Here is a 24,156-nt window from a genome sequence, read left to right on the forward strand (position 1 = left end):
CATTTTTCAGGTAAGTTGCATTTAAGTTTTTGGACTGGATTTTAAAAATTTTATTGAAGTAGTGGCTTGCTGCAATACATGTTAAAGATTTTTAAGTGTGCAGAGAGTGCTGCTGGATGCTTGCAAGGCCTCAGATGTTGAAGGAAGGCCTCTGAGAAGACAGAAAATGCTGCAAATACTCAATGGGTCAGGCAACATCCCTGGCGAGAGAAACAGAGATCACGTTTCAGGTCAAGATGCTGCCTGACCTGTTGAGTATTTCCACCATTCACTCACAGAGGGAAGAGAAAGATGCAAAAGAGGAAGAAACAGAAGGAAGGATGCAACCCAGACAGCCCCTTTCTGGCCTGGATATCCGGGATCGAATCATCTGCCCGCGGATCTCCCAGTGACCACAACCCTAATTCCCCTTTCAACATTTGTCCCATACATTACCTTCCCTCTGTTACTGACCATTGCAGCATTCTCTTGGCCACATTGCTGAAATAAAAGCCATCACAAAGCAAACTTTACAATCCAACGTTCTACCTCTATCCATCCAATATGACAACACGATATCAACTCATCATGCATTCCCGTTAGAGACTGCCTTGTGTGTGCCTTTGCCTATCCTACTGATGCCACAGTGCGACCCCAGTGGCTGCAGCATGGCTGGTGGAAGGTTGCTGACTTTCAGTGGGGGACACTGCAAATAGCTTTGCTGGTTCACCTTGAGGTGCTGGTGGCTGGGAATATGAAATCAAGTGATGGTGTTTCTTCTTCACTCTCCTCTCCCTCTTCTTGATCACCCACCGGCTGGGCAGACTGCATTTCTTGGGTGTGTGAAATGAGGAAGGCACAAGGGTTGAGTTGTCGTGATGGGAGGGTGGCAAAGCAAGAGGTGCATGCGAGAAAAAGGATAACGTATGAGGATACCAACATCTTGTATCCTTTCTGTCCCCGCCCCTGTTGGCCAATAGCTCAGCCATGTCCCTGGCAAGAATGGCCTGCACCTTCTCCTCCAAGAGGGTGAGGTGGGGCTCGGATTGGGAGGCGTGTCTCATGATTAGTACTGAGTGATGGAGGGAGGGTGCGGAGTCATGTATTGAGAAGTGTGTGAGGCTAGTGATTCAGTTGGCAGGAAACGGCTTTTGAAGATGCATTTACTGACCTTGATCAGTGGTCATGAAGCATCTTTGGGCACTGGAGCCAGATGGAGGGGCGCGACACTGCTGGCAGTGACGGCCTCAGTGATGTGGTCCCACATTGTTCTTTCATGAGGGCCTTCTGGCCCCTGTGGATAGAGAACCTGTCCTGCAGTGTTGATCCCCTGCACAAAGCTGGAGTGCTGCATGCGAGACACTGGGTGCCTCTTCTCTGGCTTGCTGAGCCATTGGCGTTAGTGCTGAAGCTTTTTTCCCATTTTTTGAGGTGGGGAGGGGAATTTACCTTTAAGAGCTGAAGATTCCCATTTGGGACTTCTTTTTAATTGTTTTTAAAAGGCAGTAAGGGCTGAAACCTGCAGTTTTTACTTAAATTTTATTTTTATTAGTTCAGAAGGCATAGGCCTTTTAATGTCCCACAATGCCTAGCGAACTCATAGCCTTGCTTCCAGAGGCTGTTGGAAGATGGCATGCTGCGTTACATGATGGGTTAAAGTGGGTAAAAATCTTTAGTCCTGAGACGAATTTTTCTCTTCTATCGCCATGACCATTTTCAGTGACCATTAACCTAAGGCCGCGGTGACACCGGCAATTCTCATGCCGGCCAAGAATTTCTCGGCCTTAGAGATTAGAATGAAACAGAAAAAGGAGGCTTATGATAAATTTCAGGTACATAACTCAGTAGAGAGCCAAGTTGAATACAAAACTTACAGGGGGATCTGAAAAAGGAAATAATAGAGGCAATTAAATAAGCGGGAACCATAAAAGGAATCTAAATGTCTTTTATAAACATATAAAAAGCAAAATGGTAAGTCAAAGAAAGTATAGGGCCGATTAGGGACCAAAGAGGAGATCTTCTTTTGGAGGCAGAGGGCATGGATCAAGTACCAAATTAGTACTTTGCATCTGTCTTCACTAAAGAGTTGTCAATGTTACAGTAAAGGAGGAGGTAGTAGATAAATTGGATAGGATAAAAATAGATAAAGAAGAGGTACTAAAAACTTTGGCAGCATTCAAAGTAGAAAAGTCACTCGGTTTGGATGGGATGAATCCTAGGTTGCTGAGGGAAGTAAGGGTGGAAATTGTGGAGGCTCTGACCATAATCTTCCAATTCTCCTTAAAAAAAGTGAAGAGAATCGAATCACCACCTGAACACTTTAAAAAAGACATGCTTTGGATATAATCCAACATTGCTGATTTGTTTCTTCCACGCAGCTGGACTCCTCATTCATTTAAGTTAGAGCAGGTGGATAAGGAAAGATCATATCTTATCACATGTGGTTTTACTTCAATTGCTCCTGATTTTTCTTTGTTGGTACATTTCACCAAACCTACTTCATTAGCAGACATGTCTTTTGCTGGTTGCTTTTCTTTTTATGCATGGTAGCTAAATTCTTCAGTTAAATGTTTTCTATAATCTGACATGCTCTTGGCAATTATTGTAAAGTGCTGTCACCCTGCGTTCTTTGCATCAAAAATAATTAACATTTTGCCCCTCAAGCAGTTTCATCATTAACCGTGTTGACAAGATCTTTGATTATGTTGGTGAATGGATTAAAGCCATTATTTGTCGCAATACTAATTCTGTCATGGGCCTCCATTTCTCCTTTGTTGTTGCAATGCTATCCTCATGATGTGATTTGTTAGAGGAGTATTTGATAGCAGATGATACAGATTTCCATTTCTCGTGTGCTTTTTTTTAACATTGTTATATCCTTAAGTCATATCTAGCTTTCTCATTGGCCTCACAGATCCAACTGTATTCAATGGCTTAATTTGTCCAGATATAGTTAAGTTTGCTTTTTGTTTATTTAATCAATAACAAATCACTTTATCAACAACAACACTTAATTAGCCCTAAAGATGTAGAAAATGTCCCAAGGCACTTCACGTAAGAAAGTGGGGACATTGAATACCGATGGGACAGTTAGGAAAGGCGATTGAAAACATGATTGAATGGAAAGATTTTGCTAAGGCTTTTAAAGTTGGGGAGAGGAGTAGCAAGACAGTGAAGTTCCAGTGCTGGATTATCGGCTAATTTACACCTCTTTTAGCACCCCGATGGGATGTTAAATGTTGTTTCTGGGCATGAGGCCGGGCGTCCAGGATTTAGCGCCCGGCCAGAAGATTGGTTTGCTCCGGTGCAAAAACTTACCATCCCACCCTCCGTTTTCAGCGTGATTATGACATCAGGCGTCGTGCAGAACTGCGGTAGCGCCCCGGATGACCTTAATGCTTCATTTAACGCCCACCCCAGGAAACGCATGAAAAAAACAGGCGGTCTCAGGACAGGCGCTATTGGCGGCATTTTTAAACAGAGGTAGGAGGATCTTATATTTCTGTTGTCAGTACCTGCAGCGGTTGCATGCAGAATGCCACGTGAGTCTCCGAGTTGCAAATGGCACTTTTATGTGCCATGACACTTTGCTTACAAGGTGAGTGAAAGATTTCAATGGGGGCAGTTCACCAGCATATCATGCTGGTTACTATTGGCTTGCGGCTTCAAGCTGGAACAAGAGTTCTTGGCCATGTTGGGCTACAGACTCGAAGCGATCGCAGACGTAGGTGGAGGCGGCCTTACGCCCCACAGGTTTACAGGGAACATTGTTCATACCTCCACATCTCTAAGGCGCAGTGCGTTAGAAGGCTGCGCTTCTGAAAAGAAGTGCTGACAGAGATATGCCAGCTCATACAGGCAGACCTACAGTCTACCTGCGCCAACAGGACTGTGTTGTCCATCAAGGTGAAGGTGACTGTGGCGATGGCCTTCTATGCCTCCGACTCCTTCCAGGCAACAGCAGGTGACATAAGAACATAAGAACATAAGAAATAGGAGCAGGAGTAGGCCATATGGCCTTTCAAGCCTGCTCCGCCATTTAATACGATCATGGCTGATCCAATCATGGACCCAGGTCCACTTCCTTGCCCGTTCTCCATAACACCTTATTCCTTTATCGTTTAAGAAACTGTCTATTTCTGTCAGCGAATTACACAGATTTACAACCCTCTGAGAGAAGAAATTTCTCCTCATCTCAGTTTTAAATGGGCGGATCCTTATTCTAAGATCATGCTCTCTAGTTCTAGTCTCCCCCATCAGTGGAAGCATCCTCTCTGCATCCACCTTGTCAAGCCCTCTCATAACCTTATATGTTTCGATAAGATCACCTCTCATTCTTCTGAATTCCAATGAGTAGAGGCCCAAACTACTCAACCTTTCCTCATAAGTCAACCCCCTCATCTCTGGAATTAACCTTGTGAACCTTCTCTGAACTGCCTCCAAAGCAAGTATATCCTTTCGTAAATATGGAAACCAAAACTGCACGCAGTATTCCAGGTATGGCCTCACCAATACCCTGTACAACTTCCCTGCTTTTATACTCCATCCCCTTTGCAATGAAGGCCAAGATTCCATTGGCCTTCCTGATCACTTGCTGTACCTGCATACTATCCTTTTGTGTTTCATGCGCAGGTACCCCCAGGTCCCGCTGTACTGCAACACGTTGCAATCTTTCTCCATTTAAATAATAACTTGCTCTTTGATTTTGTCTGCCAAAGTGCATGACCTCACACTTTCCACACATATGCAGCATCTCTCAGCATGCTGCACATTGCTGCATTCGCCAGGTTACAAGGGCACTGTACGCACGCAGAATTGTCTTCATAAAGTTCCCAATGAGCAGGGACAGCCAGAATGAGAGTGCTTTCGGTTTTGTAAGAATTGAAGGCTTCCGCAAGCTTCATGGAGCCATTGACTGCACATATGTCGCCTTGCAAGCACCATTACACAATGCAGAGGTCTTCAGAAACCGAAAGGAATACTGCTTCCTAATCATACAGCTGGTGAGCGATCACATGCAGCACATCCTCACAGTGAATGCCCGCTATCCAGGGAGCGCACATGATGCTTTCATCTTGTGTGAGAGTAGTGTGTCACAAATGTTTCAGCAGCAAAGACAAGGGCAGGGCTGGCTGATCAGGGACAAAGGTTATGGCTTTGCCAGCTGGCTCATGAACACCAGCACAGAAGCCGAGCAGCGCTACAATGACTGCCATTCAGCCACCTGCAACATCATCGAACAGACAATTGCCATGCTCAAACAATGCTTCCGATGCCTGGACCGCTCTGGAGGCAGCCTTCAATACTCCCCTCAACAGATCTCTGAATTCAGTATGATTTGTTGCATGCTACACAACTTAGCCATTATGAGGGGCAAGGCATTGCCAGTAGGGATTGCAGGACCACCTCAGGAGGAGGAGGATGAGAATGACAAGCCTGGCGAAGAACCCATTGCAGATCCACCACAACCACAGGGGAGGCAGCGTGGAAATGCGACCGCAGTAAGAGCCCTACGTCGCCAGCTCATCATTGAATGGGGAAGGTGGGGTTGCAGCTTTGACTCGCGACTCTGTGCCACCATGCCGGCTCATCTACACTGAATTCTGCAATGAGACACAAGACACCAATGGCAAAGGTGCATGAAATATTTTAATAAACATCAATAATGAGCATTGCCCCTCCTCAATAACCCAAAATGATACAATGATGAAACCAAAACTGAATAAACACAAAACTGATTCCTGCAGCAAGTCAATGCAAACTGACCCATTTCTTAAGATACAACTGTTATGTATTTAACCCTTTGTAACTTGGATTACACCTGACCACTAGAGGGCCCACCTGTTGGAGTCCCAAGGGATCCCAGCATCCCTTGGGAGCACAGTATATAAGCAGGCCACCCACAAGGTATCTGCACTCTGGAACCTAAATAAAGGAGCTAAGGTCACACTTGCTCATTACACACAGTACTCAGTCTCATCATTTATTATGAGTGTAACAACAACTATTTACAATGTCAGCATTTCCACATGAGCTGAAATTTGTGCTAGTCCTTTATGGCTCTTAGACACACTTTCTCCACGCCCCCCCCCCGCCACCTCCTTCCCGTCAGCCCCCTCCCATGCCTGCTGCTCCTCAATGAGGCCTATGTGCCTGCAGCAAGACTGCTGGAGGGCTGCTGTGTTGAGGGTCAGACAATGCAGACGGCATCTGAGGATGCCCTGGACCAGCTCTTGGCCTGGAAGGCCCGGCTACAGACTGTTGTGCCTCATCATCGGCGGAAGGAATCACTGGTGGCTGGGGTGTCAACCGCATATGGTGCATGGTTGGCAAGTCACTGGTGGGAGCTGGAATGCTATCATTCTGAGGAAGGACAGCACCTTCCATTTCCTGGGAGGCACTGACTCTCCGACAGGGCTGGACATCAGCAACCGGAGCACGATATGTCTCCACAACTTGCTGGTCTGCTTCGGCACCGTCCCTTCTCCGCTGGACATTGGGAAATGCAGAGAGGATGGGAGTGGTCATCGAGTGCATCACATCACCAAGCTGAAACGTTGCTTGTGCCTGCGATTCGTGCGATGCTGTAACACAAGTTGAACACCGCCTCCAGTGCGCCAGCGCAGCCTTCGGTCGTCTGAGGAAGAGAGTGTTCGAGGATCAGACCCTCAAATCTGGCACCAAGCTTATGGTCTACAGGGCTGTAGTGATACCCGTCCTCCTGTATGGCTCAGAGATGTGGACCATATGCAGCAGACACCTCAAATCGCTGGTGAAATACCACCAACAATGTCTCCGCAAGATCCTGCAAATCCCCTGGACGCACCAACGTCAGTGTTTTCGATCAGGCAAATAACCCCAGCATCGAAGCACTGACTGCACTCAACCAGCTCCGTTGGGCGGGCCACATTGTCCGCATGCCCGACACAAGACTCCCAAAGCAAGCGCTGTACTCGGAACTCCTACACGGCAAGCGAGCCCCAGGTGGGCAGAGGAAACATTTCAAGGACACCCTCAAAGCCTCCTTGATAAAGTGTAACGTCCCCACTGACATCTGGGAATCCCTGGCCAAAGACCGCCCTAAATGGAGGAAGAGCATCCGGGAGGGCGCTGAGCACCTCGAATCTCGTCGCCGAGTGCATGGTGAAACCAAGCGCAGACAGCGGAAGGAGCGTGCGGCAAACCAGAGTCCCCACCCACCCTTTCCTTCAACGACTGTCTGTCCCACCTTTGACAGAGACTGTAATTCCTGTATTGGATTGTACAGTCACCTGAGAACTCACTTTTAGAGTGGAAGCAAGTCTTCCTCGATTTCGATGAACTGCCTATGATGATGATGCTGTAACGTGCTCAAGGACACGCCCCACACAATCTGGAACACCACTGTCGCTGCTCGAGGCCACCAGCCTCTGTGTGTGGGCAGTGATGGCCTCGCTGGAGTCCTGAGTCGCATTGACAATCCGTGATGCTGCCACCGCAACAGTCACAGGCAGCTTGTCGATGCTCTCTGGGATCAGTCCCAATACATCCATAAGCTCACGGTGCATTCCTATGTTGTCCCTGGACATTTCCACCAAGTGCAGTTCCACGTCTGTGTGTCGTTGAGCAGACTGACTTTGCTGACTCAGCCTCTGGAGAGCTGTCCTGCAAAATTGCCCTCTTGCACTGTGTTGCTGCAGGTGACTGTGGGCCGGGAGCCTCTGAAGACTCAAACCCCTCAAAAATCTTATTGCTAACAGATGACGAATGTGGAGACTGGGCAACTGGTGGGCTCAGAGGCTCAGTGATGTTTGTTGTGTCTGCAGCCTCCACATCTCCGCCATGGCCTGAGGTCGATGCAACCTGGAAAGGCTGGCATGATTGTGGCTGATCTTCTGCAAGCACAAAAACACATACGTGTGGTTAGCAGCAGGGTAGGGGGCAGGGTGACATGAGGAAGGTGGCATTGCATATGTTCATTTGAAGGGTCGCCGCTACTTCATTATACAACTCATTGCAGTCTCTTCAGTTGCTCTATCCATGTACATACCCTCATTACCCAAAGGGGGCTCAGCATCGCCCCCGGCAACTGCCCGACCTGCTACTCCAATTATTGCCGACACCCGTTCCTCGACATCATTAAGTTGCAGTATTTTAGGCGTCCTCCCGCCTGTGCGCAGCTGCTCCCTCCTGTTTTGGGAGTGTTTCGACTGGAAAGAGAAAAATAGGAAAGGTTCAGATCAAGAAGAAGCACATAGCTGTGATGCTGTTGATCTCTCCTATGAAAAGATTTTGTGCTTGTTGCAGTTGATCTTATTGCCCAATTTAACATTCTAATCAAGCAACACTCAAAGCTCAACAGACAACTTAATTTAATGACTTTAATGAAAACCTTATTAGATGAAACATGTATGCAGTACTTTTATTTTAGTCAGTGATATGAATAAAGTAGTAATGAGATAATGTTTTTCTTTGTCAGTTAGGGAGACCCCAACTAACAAAGCTTCCACCATTTATTAAAATTCAGTGTCTCCTTAAGCAGTCGGACTGGATTTTCAATTTTGCTGTTTTCGAGACGAAAACGGAGGCAAGGCAGGAAAGTTACCGCCTGGGTAACATTTACGCACATAGGCCTACCATAGTACAGTAGGTGAGTCTGTGTGAATGTTCTAGTGGCTTCCGTTCAATCTGTTTCGATGTTGCATGAGCTTTGTGAGCGGTTGCTAGGAGGTTAGAGGGATGTAACATAGGGGCTGCAGATGATCTTTGAGGGTCATAGCAGCAGTGGGAGTGTATTGTGAGGAAGGATGTAAATTAGTGAGTTTATGTGCATCGTTCATCAGTTTTGGCTGACAGTTCACCAAAAATGTTGCGACTATAATGTTTAACTTAGAATTGAAAATTTACCAACCTATGATGGTGTATTTTAGAAAGGATGGAAAATTTGGGGTACCTGTACTAATTTTTATTAACGCTCAGCAGTCTTAAGTCTTAGAGGATCTCAAATAAGAACCAGAGTTAGGAACAAATGATAGAAAATTTAGATAAAAGGATAATGGATTTAATATTCTGCTCTACCATAAGCCAGTCTGCAGGTGAGTTCTTCAGTTATCCATTCAGCCTTTCCTCCCTTCCACTATTGTCAGTTATAGGTCATTAACAATTTCATACAGAAAATTTGCAGTCCAAAACATGAATGCAGTATACCAATGCAACTGCTTCTCCTGCCTATGAAACCCACTCTGAGATATTGTCATTGTTGATGCTCCCTGAATATTAACATGTTGATCCCCAAATGATTAATTACCATCTGACATTTTATACGCTGCTGTATCCCCTTCCCCATCGGCTTTCCTACTTTTTGTGATACCAGTGTTTCATAGAATAGATTTTCTTGCCATCTGGTTGCTACTTATGCTCTGGTTTTCAGTTGTACAAATGAGGTTTAATCCTGCTCATAAATTTACAATGAAGCTTTGTATTTTTTTGTTCTGTAGGACACCTCAGTTCCCTGGGCAATATCTGTGGCAGGTAGAGATGGATATACTCCAGAACCCATGGACCAACAACAGTTGGCTGAGATAGACGTCAAACTGCAGGTTTTCGTTTTGGCTGAGGATTTCCCTATGATTACCAACTCGCGGTCCAGTGCACAAACCCATAATTATCAGGTAAGTGACACCAAGCTATAAAAAAAGTTAGATGCTTGATACTTTATTTTGGAAAGTACATAATTCACTCCCCTAGAAAAGAATATTAAAAAGGCTCTTTTTAAAAAAAACAATACTCAAATTTAATGTATTTTGTCAATTAAGTAATTATGAATTTAGTTGGTAAAGGATTTTTATTGTAGTAGGTAAAAGAGCAAATCGTAGCTTCCATGACTCCAGTTCTATAGGAGAAGAAACTAGGTTCATACCATCTGCTAGAAATTTTTTCCTACAATGTGTTGGAGAAACTAAAATTTATTTACCAAAGGATTTGTTATTTCAGCTAACTGCAAAAAATAATTATCAGCTTTTACCAATAAATGTCTACAATATTTGGTCAATCTTATGATAAGTTTCTTGCTGATTTCATGTTGTTCTTGGATGCGACCTTTCCAGTGAAACCTTTCTAAGGTGGTTGTCTTGCATTAGAGTGGTCTATTGCCTCCATGTACTGTGAGGTGCTGATGTGATGCCCCTTAAGCAGCGAGTGTCATGAGTTATGTCATGGTACGCATCAACAACACTTAACACCTACTAGTACAAGTTTAACTGCTTGGATTAGGAGATGAGCTGTTGGTAAGAAAATGTAACTTGTGATTTGGAAACCTAAGAGTACAACTGTGCATATGTAGGCCAGCATACTCCATGACAAGAAGTATAAATTAGTCTACCATCAACACCTTTGTCTGCTTCTGTTAAAATCTACACTACATATACTATTTAAATGCCGTTCTGTTTTCCAGTTCTCATGGTGGTTTTCCTAACTCAGGAGTTCAATAGTGTATCTCTTTTATCAATTTCTTGTGTTCCCTGTATGTTACATTCATGTTTTTACATTTTTCATTGGAAGTGTCCACTATTTTATTCCTAAAAGTCTGCATTAATATGAATAATTCAAAAACTGCATGTGTAATTCAATAAGAAGTTAAGAATATATGTATTTACTGTTTTACAGTGCATTTACACTACAAATGTAGCATCAGTGCAAAAAGCAGGGAGTTGCATTCTGTTTTGTTCCAGAGTTGGGTCAGGCCTTAAATCCAATGATAAACATAGTATGTAAATATATCTTTCATTCTGGGCTGAATCTTATACTTAATGTAATGGATGCTACTCCACATGTTTAAGTTATCCAATTTATGGAGAAGATTTTTACATGCACATACTGTAGTTTTAAAATGGCATGTTTTCATGTGGGAAATATGTTAGAATGATGAATTTACAGACCCATATATATTTCCCACATTTGTGCTATTAAATTTGTGCAGTTAAAATTGTATAAATGTATTTTAGATACTTTGGGGGTTCACCTTTGTGCTATTAAATTTGTGCAGTTAAAGTTGTATAAATGTATTTTAGATACTTTGGCGATGAAATTGTCCCTTTTTCAGAGGCCCATTAGCGCCTTCAGGGGGCGCTAAGACACTTTTCTCCCGGGGCACAGGGCAATTTTGACCCCTTTATAAAAATGTATTTGCTCCTCTCCTTAAAGCTTTGAATATGGGAATAGTACAGGAAAGTGGACTTGATAGAAGATTAGCCATGATCTTATTGAATGGCGGAGCAAGCTCCAAGAGCTGAATGACTGACTCCTGCTCCTATTTCTTATGTTCTTATGAATTCTTGCTGTGGTACAGTTCCAGCAGAAACTGTCAGTACCTCATCCAATTGGTCATTCTCCTGTGTGTTTGTTCACTGGGTATTAATGATCTTGACATCCATGTGTGTGCACTTTCCAGCAAGAAATCAAAGGATAGCTATCAGGATCAGAAACCCGAGCTGAATTTTCCCTTTCCCTCCTCCTCAGCACAGGTGTGCAGATAGGCCATATGCAGCACTCTAATGCTGCCCAAGCTGCGATCAGCTAGTTTAACACTGACCTGGAGATTTGAACCTGAGACCATCTGATCTGTATGCTTGATTATCATTATGTGGTGTGTTTGTGCGCAAACCATGGAGGAGCTACGCACTTGCTTAAAAACAAATTATACCTTGCAGCTGCAAAACTATTCATGACTCGTCATGTTAGAGAAAAATAATTAACTGTTACAAACTAATGATGGCTTTCAGGCTATGAGGTAAACTGTTATGAAAAGCATTACAGAATTACTTAGCAATTCCCTGATATTTTATTTCTAGTGGCATAAAATACTGTGTTGTAATGTTGAGTACATTTTTGAATGATCTGTAAGCTTTTACTTTTGAAATAACTGGTGAGTTCAAGGTAAATGTTTATGTTTATTTTTAACATTTAGGTATTAATGGGACTAATGGGGAAGTGTGGGTGAGGGAAAGTGTGGGAAACGTTTTTTTTTTGGATTTTTTTAAACTCGCATGCCGGCAGCCTACCGTCGAGAAAGTCAGTCGGCCTCCTGAGATGCCGCTCCATTGACGCCCGAGGACTTTTAGTGCCGCTCTCTCATCTTTTGGGTGGCAAAACTGAATTTTGCATTTTGAAGCGGCACCTACTGCCTGGCATTAAAATCAGCACTCAACCGGTGACATCGCCTCAAAAATGGCAGGACCGGATTTCGACCCCTAAACACCTTAACATACAGGTTACAATCTAACTATAGCTTGCTCTGCAAATACTGAGAGCTAGGAAGTCAGAAAATTGAATGGAATTATGCCACGAATGTTAATGAAAGGAAAAGATTTGGCACTCAAAAGTTAATCCTAATCCAGTTATTAATTAGTTAACAATATAAAACATTTGAAGTGCTTTCAAATTTCCTGTCATGGGATCTCTTTATGAGAAAGCGGTCTATACTCGCACATCCTGAGCTCAATTAGCGGCTAACCAGTTGCCAGTTGAAGTTTTTTTAGATTGGCAGCTACTGGGTTCTCTCCTTGGTAGGAGGCCAAGTTATTACCAGTTTAGAAAAAAACAGGAAATTAACGTGCTGAAGTTTTCTGGAAGAATAACGGCGTAGCAATGCGCAAATCGGCCAGCATAGCAATGCGTAAATCAGCCAGCACCTTCAGGGGATTAAGAGATACGACGTGAGTTGCGAATTTCCAGAACTTGCTAGCTGATTTATGCCACTCTGCTGTTTGCTTCCCGCAAACGACATCTCGCCCTTTGCCTCCCCGTTATTTTCAAGAATTTGCCGGATTTGCACATTAATTGCTCATTAAACTCGACACAGAAAGTTAAGGCTGGTGATTAAGAGCAAAAGGCACCCTTTTAACAACATGGTCATTGTTTATGCACTGCCAATCAACCTCTCTGGCCCAGAAAGGAAACAATTTAAACTATTCAATCTCATTCCTTCATGTTGTAAATTCTTCTGCAGAGCGACTTGGATAGGTTAAGTGAGTGGGCAAATGCATGGCACATGAAGTATAATGTGGATAAATGTGAGGTTATCCACTTTGGTGGTAAAAACAGAGAGACAGACTATTATCTGAATGGTGACAGATTAGGAAAAGGGCAGGTGCAAAGAGACCTGGGTGTCATGGTACATCAGTCATTGAAGGTTGGCATGCAGGTACAGCAGGCGGTTAAGAAAGCAAATGGCATGTTGGCCTTCATAGCGAGGGGATTTGAGTACAAGGGCAGGGAGGTGTTGCTACAATTGTACAGGGCCTTGGTGAGGCCACACCTGGAGTATTGTGTACAGTTTTGGCCTCCTAACCTGAGGAAGGACATTCTTGCTATTGAGGGAGTGCAGCGAAGGTTCACCAGACTGATTCCCGGGATGGCGGGACTGACCTATCAAGAAAGACTGGATCAACTGGGCTTGTATTCACTGGAGTTCAGAAGAATGAGAGGGGACCTCATAGAAACGTTTAAAATTCTGACGGGGTTAGACAGGTTAGATGCAGGAAGAATGTTCCCAATGTTAGGGAAGTCCAGAACCAGGGGACACAGTCTAAGGATAAGGGGGAAGCCATTTAGGACCGAGATGAGGAGGAATTTCTTCACCCAGAGAGTGGTGAACCTGTGGAATTCTCTACCACAGAAAGTTGTTGAGGCCAATTCACTAAATATATTCAAAAAGGAGTTAGATGAAGTCCTTACTACTAGGGGAATCAAGGGGTATGGTGAGAAAGCAGGAATGGGGTACTGAAGTTGCATGTTCAGCCATGAACTCATTGAATGGCGGTGCAGGCTAGAAGGGCCGAATGGCCTACTCCTGCACCTATTTTCTATGTTTCTATGTTTTCTTTCAGATTTAAAACATTTCAAATTTTAAATGTTTCAATTTTTCCTACTTTTCTGTTCTGTCTCTCCTTTACTCGCACTCTCTCAATGTATTCTTTTTTGCCCTCTCATTATTTCTTTCTGTGCCTGATTTAATCCGACATGCTCCTTCTCTGTCGTTCCTCTGTTCTTTTCTCAATCCTCAAATCTCATTGGTTAAGGAGATAGACTGTTGGTCCCACTATTCACTAAGATCCCAGATGCCCTGCTGCTCTTGCAACATGGTTATCAGCTCCATCTCAATAGAAAGACAGGACCTAGTTTCACTGTCTCATATGAAGGACAGCACCACTCACGATGCAGCAATCCCTCCTTCCTATTCTGTCATGTAAAGATGGTGGTGTGGCTTGAATCCACAGCCTTCTATCTCAAACTTTTAACAATTGAGCTACACTGATACAGTGGAGCTTAAGGGAGCCAGTTAGTTTTGAGACTTGAAATAAAAATAGAAAATGTTGGAAATACTCAGCAGGTCAGGCAGCATCTGTGGAAAGAGAAACAGAGCTAACGTTTTGGGATGATGTCCTTTCGTCAAAGGCTTGACTGACATTAGCAAACTGGTTGAAATTTGCTCCTGCACTTTTATATCCTTTGAAAGGCTTGATTGCATTGCTGACTTCAAATCAGTGTCAACCATTCATTGAGCTGCATAGCCCAATGATACTGCAGTTGTAGCATCATTTATACACTGAACTGATATTGCAACATAGTCCCTAAGTGAAGTTGCTGATCTGATGGCACAAAAAAATCTGCAAATGTTATGGGTGCTTCTCATGATGTTTATCATTTGATAGATGTGATAGTTTGTGAGAATAACTGTTGGAACAATTTCCTTTAAGTTTTGGAATGTTCAGGAATTTCTTCAGATTGCAACAAGAACTATAGGCTGGATTTTCGGGTCCTTTGCGCTCTGGGTTTCACCCCGGTGCAGTGAGAAATGGGGTGGCAAGTTCTTTTGCGTCCGGTCGCGATCCTCCTGTCGGCTTTTGCAGCAGTGTTTAGAAGCACCGCTGGGAAGAGCTGCACCGGGTGTGCAACGCCTCTCGTTGCGACACCGGCAATAGTTTGGACACGCACCCGACCCGTACGTCCCGAAGCATGCCCCGCGATGACCGCAAGGGAAAACAGAGCGGTCCAACCCTGCCAGCGGCGGTGAGGTAGATAAAGTGCAAAAAAGGTAAGTTTCTGTGTATATTCTTTTGTTTTTTTGTAGCGATTTGTGTTGTGGTGGTGTGGGCAATGTTTTCGTGATTTATTTTTTTGATTTTTATTCCAATCCCAAGGCCTCTCTAGGAGCGCTCCCGGGCCCGCACTTTAGTTGGTGAGGTTCCCATTTTTGCGCCACGAGAGTTGTACAGTGCCTCCCTTTGCACACAGGGCCCAGATGGCAAAAATTTATCCACGCAGCGTAAATGTTACCCAGGCGGTAACTTTCCTGCCTTGCCTCCGTTTTCGTCTCGAAAACAGCAAAATTGAAAATCAAGTCCGACTGCTTAAGGAGGTACTGAATTTTAATAAATGGTGGAAGCTTTGTTAGTTGGGGTCTCCCTAACTGACAAAGAAAAACATTATCTCATTACTACTTTATTCATATCACTGACTAAAATAAAAGTACTGCATACATGTTTCATCTAATAAGGTTTTCATTAAAGTTATTAAATTAAGTTGTCTGTTGAGCTTTGAGTGTTGCTTGATTAGAATGTTAAAGTGGACAATAAGATCAACTGCAACAAGCACAAAATCTTTTCATAGGAGAGATCAACAGCAGCATCATAGCTATGTTCTGTTCTTCTTGATCCCGTTAACATTTGAATCAATTGTAACTGTAAAGTCCTGTCCCCTCAGTACAGATTCACACAAGGCATGTAGTGAAGTCAAGGTCACTCTGGACCTGCACCTTTATTTCACAGCTCTGGAATGCTGCACTTGCCTGAGACCTGTCCTTATAGACCTGTCTCTTGCATGTGCACCCCTGGTGGTAAGGTATGCTGGTGGTTACAGGTCATATTTTATTACAGTCATGTATAGCATGTTAGGATACAGTTATATATAATAATGTAAGATACATGACATCACCCTCCCCCAAGGTCTTATTGTCTTAATAGGTTCAGTCTCTCAGGTGGTCTACGCTCTCGCGTGGAGCGTCTGAATTGTGGTTCAGTTGTTTGCCTTGGTGTCTGTTTTTATTTGGGTGTGGTTGCTGGTATCTCGCCTGGGCTGTCTGTTTCAATTGGTGTGATTGTTGTTGACTCGCCTGGGCTGTCTGTTGGGATTGCCCTTTCCTCAGGTTGTTCCCTCTGTCCGTCCACCAGGTGTGGTGTGAGTTCCACATTGTAGTCTGCCTCTGGTTCCGCAGTGTTGTTGGTAAATCTGCTTTTGACTTGGTCTACATGCTTCCGGCAGGTTTTGCCATTGTCCATTTGTACTACCAGCAGCCTGTTTCCTTCCTTGTCCGTTACTGTCCCTGCAAGCCATTTGGGACCCCTGCCATAGTTTAGTACAAACACTTTGTCCCCTATCTCATTCCATCTTCCCCTCGAATTTCTGTCATGGTACTCAGTCAGCTTACGGCGCTTTGCCTCAACGATTTCGTGCATGTCTGGGAGGATTAATGAGAGCCTTGTTTTTAAAGTCCTTTTCATCAACAGTTGCGCGGGGGGATCCCAATCACTGAGTGCGGATGAGATCTGTATGCCAGCAGCAGTCGCGACAGGCAACCCTGCAGCGTGGGACCTTGGATTTTAAGCATGCCTTGTTTAATGATTTGCCCTGCTCTCTCCGCCTGGCCGTTGGAGGCCAGCTTGAACGGTACCGTCTTGACGTGATTTATGCCGTGGTCAATTATAAAGTCTTGGAATTCTGCGCTGGTGAAGCACGGACCATTGTCACTGACCAATATGTCAGGGATTCCGTGCGTTGCAAACATGGTTGCGAGGCTCTCCACAGTGGTGGAGGTTGGGCTTGAGTTTAAAATGGTGCATTCGATCCACTTTGAAAATACATCTACAACTACGAGGAACATTTTGCCCATGAATGGGCCCGCATAGTCTACGTGCACCCGCGACCATGGTTTAGTAGGCCAGGGCCAGGGGCTCAGTGGAGCCTCCCTGGGGGCATTGCTGAGTTGGGCACAAATGGTGCACCTTCGGACGCAGAGCTCCAAGTCCGCGTCAATACCAGGCCACCAGATGTGGGATCTGGCTATGGCCTTCATGAGAACGATCCCCGGGTGCTCACGATGGAGCTCCCGGACAAATGCCTCTCTGCCTCGCAGAGGCATGACTACTCGGCTGCCCCACATCAGGCAGTCTGCTTGTAGTGATAGCTCATGCATGCGTCTGTGAAAGGGTTTTAATTCCTCTGGGCAGGCATCGCGAGCCTCTGCCCAGTCACCGGTTAGAACACATCTTTTTACTAAGGATAACGTGGGGTCGCTGGCCGTCCAGGCTCTGATTTGGCGAGCCGTCATGGGCAAACCTGTGGACTCAAAGGCATTGATTGCCATGACTATCTCACAGTCCTGTTCGTCAGACCCTTCCGTGGTCGCCAGGGGTAGCCTGCTGAGTGCGTTGGCACAGTTGTCTGTGCCTGGTCTGTGCCTTATGGTATAGTCGTAGGACGCCAGCATGAGTGCCCACCGTTGAATTCGCGCCGAGGCGTTGGCGTTTATTGCCTTGCTCTCGGATAGGAGGGACGTGAGGGACTTGTGGTCGGTTTCGAACGCGAACTTGGCCCCAAAAAGGTATTGGTGCATCTTTTTGACACCGTACACGCACGCGAGCGCCTTCTTCTCTACCATTCCGTACCTGCGCTCTGCCCGCGAAAGTGACCTGGAGGCATAAGCTATGGGTTGTAATTTGCCCACACTATTGACATGTTGCAAAACGCACCCGACCCCATACGCTGACACATTGCATGTGAGAACTAGCTTTTTACCTGGGTCAAAGAAAGTCAAAACACTGTTGGAACACAGAAGGTTGCGTGCCTTATTGAAGGCGCGTTCCTGGGCGTCCCCTCAAAACCAATCGCACCCCTTCCTGAGTAGCACGTGGAGAGACTCCAGCAGCGTGCTGAAGTTCTGCATAAAGTTCCCAAAGTAATTGAGTAGCCCGAGAAAGGCGCGCAGTTCTGAGACATTCCGGGGCCTGGGTGCCAGGCGAATTGCTTCTGTTTTGGACTATGTTGGGCGGATTCCATCAGCGGCAATCCTTCTGCCCAAAAATTCAACCTCGGGTGCGAGAAATAGGCACTTGGATTTCTTGACTCATCGGCCTACCCGATCCAACCGCTTTAGTACTTCCTCCAAATTGCGCAGATGGGAGTCGGTGACCCTGCCCGTGATAAGTATGTCGTCTTGAAATATAACCGTCCCCGGGATGGACTTGAGCAGACTCTCCATGTTGCGCTGGAATATGGCAGCTGCCGACTTCATGCCGAATGGGCATCGATTGTACATGAAAAGGCCTCGATGTGTGTTGATGGTGGTGAGTAGCTTGGATTCCTCGGTCAATTCTTGCGTCATATACGCCGATGTAAGGTCTAATTTTGAGAAATGTTTACCTCCAGCCAATGTGGCAAATAAGTCCTCCGCTCTGGGCAGCGGGTACTGGTCCTGTAGGGAGACTCTGTTTATGGTAGATTTGTAGTCCCCACAGATTCGTACGGATCCATCAGGCTTCATGACTGGGACGATGGGACTTGCCCAGTCGCTAAATTCCACAGGTGATATAATGCCTTCCCGCAGAAGCCTGTCTAGTTCGTGTTCAATCTTTTCCCTCATCACATAGGGTACAGCTCTGGCCTTGTGATGGACCGGTCTAGCATCCTGTGTGATGTAGATTTTGACTTTGGCCCCTTTGAAAGTGCCCACACCTGGCTGAAAGAGATGTTCAAATCGCTTTATAACTGTTGAGCAGGAGGTCCATTCCTCTAATGACATGGCATGGACATCATCCCATTTCCAGTTTAGTTTTGCCAGCCAGATTCTCCCCAGCAGTGCTGGGGGGTCTCCGGGGACAATCCACAGGGGAAGTCAGTTCACTGTCCCTTTGTGTGTGACAGAGAGCATGGTGCTGCCGAGGACTGGTACGATTTCTTTGGTATAGGTCCTTAGTGTGGTGTCGACCCTTGTGAGTTTTGGTCTGTCTCTTTTATGCGGCCACAGTTGTTCAAATTGTTGAGCGCCCATGAGAGATTGACTCGCTCCCGTATCCAGCTCCATGTTGACAGATATCCCGTTGAGTAGGACCCTCATCATTATAGGAGGCGTCCTGTTGTAGGAGCAGCGGCCATTGATTGTGTTGACCCGCTGTACATTGGTGTCTCGGGTACTGTCCCCACCATCTTGTGGTCCGCTTTCCGACCCATCCGATTCGTATACCAGCCGAGCTGCCGTTTTTTTGCACACGCGGGCCAAATGCCCTGTATATTCACAATTTCTGCAAACAGCCTGCTGAAATCGACATCCCCTTGATGAGTGCCCACCCCCACACCTCCAGCACAGACCTGTTCCATTGTTCAAAGTGTTCCCAAAGAATGAGCTGCGTCTGGCTGATCTCTCTTGAGCTTCTCTCAGTTTGTAGTTGATTGTTCGCATTGTGGGTTGATGAGGTGTGAACGGCCGTTCCTGTGGTCCTTGATGGCTTCTGCCTGCTGTCGAGAGCCTGTTCTCCTGGTTTTGTCTGTGTGTGGGGGTAGCAGCTTGTTTCGTGCTGTGAACTTCTTGTTCCGATATTTCGTTAGTTGTCGTACCTGCATTGTAAATCAACCTCGTTTCTTCTTCCCCTACCAAGAATGTCTGTGCAACCAGTGCTGCTGCCTCTAAGGTCAGGTTCTTGGTCTCTATGAGCTTTCAGAATATGCCTGCGTGGCCTATTCAATGAAAAAGTCTCTCAGTATTTCTCTCCTCAGTTCATCGGAGAACTCACATAAACTTAGCCAACCACCGAAGTTCCGCCACGAAGTCGGGTATGCTCTGGCCCATACAGCGTCTGTAGTTGTAGAACCTGTGTCTGGCCATGTGTAGGCTGCTCGCTGGCTTCAGGTAGTCTCTTACCAGTGTACTCAATTCTTCAAACGACTTGCTTGCTGGTTTCTCGGGTGCCAACAGATCCTTCATTAAAGTGTATGTTTTCGAGCCACAGCTGGTCAAGAGATGGGCTCTTCTCTTGTCTGCCTTATCATTGCTTAAACCAGTCTTTGGTTACAAAACCTTGCTGGAGCCTTTCTATAAAGTCCTCCCAATTGTCTCCCGCATTGTACTTTTCATCTGATCCGTTGTTCGCCATTCTGTGGATTCTGTAATCCCGTAACTTGTCGCCACTGTAAAGTCCTGTCCCCTCAGTACAGATTCACACGAGGCATGTAGTGAAGTCAAGGTCACTCTGGACCTGCACCTTTATTTCACAGCTCTGGAATGCTGCACTTGCCTGAGACCTGTCCTTATATACCTGTCTCTTGCAAGTGCACCCCTGGTGGTAAGGTATGCTGGTGGTTACAGGTCATATCTTATTACAGTCATGTATAGCATGTTAGGATACAGTTATATATAATAATGTAAGATACATGACAGTTATAGTTTTGCAAACGAGAGAAGGGACTAGTTATCCCACTGAATGCACAATTTCTGTTGTAATACTTTGAAACTTTACGCTATGTGAAGGTTAGCAGAACAAGAATCCTAAAGGGCTTTGCTGGAGAATAATAGAATTGAAGAAATTAATAGAATCATGACAATTCATATTAATTGGGGAAAAAAACCTAAAATTGTAATTTTGGTGTAGAAGTTGCATCACAGTCTTCTAATAGTTTATTACTGAGTAAACTAAGTAAACTTCAACTTCTTTAACTAAATTATCATTTGAATATTTTGAGCATTTTCTACCTCACCTCTGCCCAGTGTGCTCCAACTACAAGAACTTTGAGTGAACCTTGCAATTTCCAATATCTTGTTTGCTTGTATGCTCTAATCTGCAGATTTTGCTTAGGTTATGTGTTTGAAATGGTAGGAATGATCACAATAATATTTATGGATTCCTCCTTGCAGCTGTTAGTGATAAACAATCACGGTAATCATGATAATATTTATCATCTTTAAGTGTGCAGTTTTATGGAAAGAAGTTTCCACAACAATTTACAGTAAAATCACATAATAATCCATTCCCAAAATGTTTAATCTTAGTTGTGATGCAACTACATTTTGATAATTCACAGCTGCAGGTTATTTGCTGGCCTGGATTAGCTCTTATGAAGACTGCAATAGAATCTGGGCAATAAAATAAAATTAAACAAAATAGCAGAGGGATTTTAGTGAACTTTGTAGCCTATTTAAATTTGTTAGCTATCCAATTATATTTATGTGAATTCAATCAATGTCAATAATACAATGTGCTCACCAATAGAGTTTCACTTATTCTGAGTTTAATTCTCCAAATAAGATAAAGTACATACAAATCAAGTGAACTTGATTCCAGGAAGCGAGATCTATTGAGTATACTCGGATCGAATCCAAATTGCTATTACAAATCACTGGCTTTCTTGACTACAAATCACTAATCTAATTGTCCTCATAAGGCACGCAACTACGTTTCTAAATTACTGTATCTACATTAATCTTTCAATCATCTTTGTTTTCAATTTTCTCAGCTTCCTTATCTCATTCCCATGGTCACCATTTTAATTAAATCTCAAAGGGTTCGTGTCCAGCAGTGTTTTCTCATCCATTTGATGATAAAGATGCAGGTGCTTATCTCGAGTGCTTTGGTATAGAGAGAGAACCTTTCTGCCTGTGATATACTATGTTTCACTGTGCTGAAGTGATATTTTAACCATTTATTACCCATGTCTCCTAACGGTACCCCCTTGCTGACTTCAAAGCATTAGCATCGTTTGCCTGTCCCGGTCTATTTATCATCAAATTTCATCAGAAATGTTATAATTATCATCATACCCTGTATAGCAAGTAGGGTTTTAAAACCTATTTCCCCCCATATATCCATATGTCAACTGTGGGTCAGTGGGTAGCACACTCGCCTCTGAGTCAGAAGGTTGTGCGTTCAAGTCCCACTCCAGGAACTTGAGCACATAAATCTAGGCTAACACTGCAGGGCAGTGCTGAGGGAGTGTTGCACTGTCGGAGATGCTGTCTTTTGGGTGAGATGTTAAACCAAAGCCCTTTCTGCTCTCTCTTCTGGGTGTAAAAGATCTCATGGCACTACTGTGAAGAAGAGCAGTGGAGTTATCCCCGGTGTCCTGGCCAATATTTATCCCTCAATCAACATAACAAAAACAGATTATCTGGTCATTATCACATTGTTGTTTGTGGGAGTTTGCTGTGCGCAAATTGGCTGCTGCGTTTCCCATATTACAACAGTGACTACACTCCAAAAGTACTTCATTGGCTGTAAAGCACTTTGAGACGTCCGGTGATCATGAATGGCGCTATATAAATGCAAGTCTTTCTGTTTTCTTTTATGTTAAAAAGTCATCACAAGATCTTAAAAGATCTTCCAGTACTCTTTCACTGTTAGGCATATTGTGGATAATTTTAATGTCAGTTTAAGTGGATCACTCTGACTTTGGAATTTCCAATTCTGTATCCTTTGCTACTTCATTAACTCTGATAAGGTATCTGTTATATATGTAAATTTGTAAATACCTTGTTTAACCACCAGTGGGCTCATCCCCTGGAGTCCCAAGTGATCCCACAATCCCTTGGGAGCATCTGTACTTAAGGAGGACTCACAGGCTGGAGAGGCACTCTGGAGACCTGCAACAAAAGACTAAGATCACACTTTACTTTGAGCTCACAATATTCAGTCAGACTCTACATTCGTACACTACAACTGGCGGCGAGATACAGATATCAAACCCCACCGCAACAGCGCAGAGAACAGTGGCCATACTGGAGAAATTTTCGGAGGGAGTTGATTGGGAAACCTTCGTGGAGCGACTCGGCCAATACTTTGTGACCAACGAGCTGGAAGGAGAAGCGAACGCTGCCAAACGAAGGGCGATTCTCCTCACCATTTGCAGGGCATCAATGTATGGCCTCATGAAAAATTTGCTTGCTCCAGCGAAACCCACAGAGAAATTGTATGATGATTTGTGCACACTGGTCCAGGAGCATCTTAACCCGAAGGAAAGCGTTCTGATGGCGAGGTACCGGTTCTACACGTGCAAGAGGTCTGAAGGCCAGGAAGTAGTGAGCTATGTCGCCGAGCAAAGACGCCTTGCAGGACATTGTGAATTTGAAGGACATTTGGAGCACATGCTCAGGGACTTTTTTGTACTTGGCATTGGCCATGAAGTAATACTTCACAAACTTTTGACTGTAGAGACCCCAACCTTGAGTAAAGCCACAGCGATAGCCCAGGCATTCATCGCCACCAGTGACAAAACAAGCAAATCTCTCAGCACATGAGTGCTGCTACAAGTACTGTGAACAAAGTAATGTTGTTTCGAATCGTAACGTACAGGGCAGGTCACACGTGCCTGCAGCTGCACGTCCGCAGATGTCTCAGAGTCCACCATCAAGGGGGATGAATGCTAGGCCATTAAGACCTTGTTGGCGCTGCGGGGGTGATCATCATTTCCATTCATGCCGCTTCAAAGGATACGTTTGCAAGGGTGGTGGAACAATGGGACACCTCCAACGTATGTGCAGGCGAGCTGCAAACCCTGCTAATCCTGCAAACCACCATGTTGCAGAGGAGGACAGATCCACGGCGGATCACGACGAACCAGAGCCTCAGACCGAGGAGGCAGAGGTATATGGGGTGCACATATTTACCACAAAGTGTCCCCCGATAATGATGAAGGTTGAATTAAATGGACTCCCAGTGTCAATGGAGCTGGGCGCGAGCCAGTCCATTATGAGCAAAAAGACTTGATAAATTGTGGTGCAGCAAGGCCTCAAGGCCAGTCTTAACTTCCATTCGCACTAAACTGAGAACTTATATAAAGGAACTGATTCCCGTAATCGGCAGTGCTACCTTAAAGGTCTCCTATGGTGGAGCAGCGCTCAAGTTACCACTCTGGGTGGTACCGGGCAATGGCCCCACGCTGCTCGGCAGGAGCTGGCTGGGGAAGATACGCTGGAACTGGGACGATGTCCGAGCGCTCTCGCCCGTCGACGACACTTCGTGTGCCCAGGTCCTAAACATATTGCCTTCGCGGTTCAAACCAGGCATCGGGATGTTCCAAGGAGCAAAAGTGCAGATTTACCTAATTCCGGGGGCGCGACCCATCCATCACAAGGCGAGAGCAGTACCGTATATGGTG

At 45.0% G+C, this 24,156-nt stretch overlaps 1 protein-coding gene across 1 annotated transcript in view; it reads left to right on the top strand.

The window, feature by feature from the left end:
- fsip1 (fibrous sheath interacting protein 1) overlaps window positions 1-24,156 on the top strand; it is an 816,866-nt gene that overhangs the window by 127,907 nt on the left and 664,803 nt on the right. Inside the window, exon 12 of the mRNA XM_070877889.1 lies at window positions 9,456-9,629. Coding sequence (XP_070733990.1) covers window positions 9,456-9,629 — 174 coding nt within the window. The remainder of the gene's footprint in view (window positions 1-9,455; window positions 9,630-24,156) is intronic.

This window comes from Pristiophorus japonicus, chromosome 4 (assembly GCF_044704955.1).
Source record: "Pristiophorus japonicus isolate sPriJap1 chromosome 4, sPriJap1.hap1, whole genome shotgun sequence".
Lineage (NCBI taxonomy): Eukaryota > Metazoa > Chordata > Chondrichthyes > Pristiophoridae > Pristiophorus > Pristiophorus japonicus.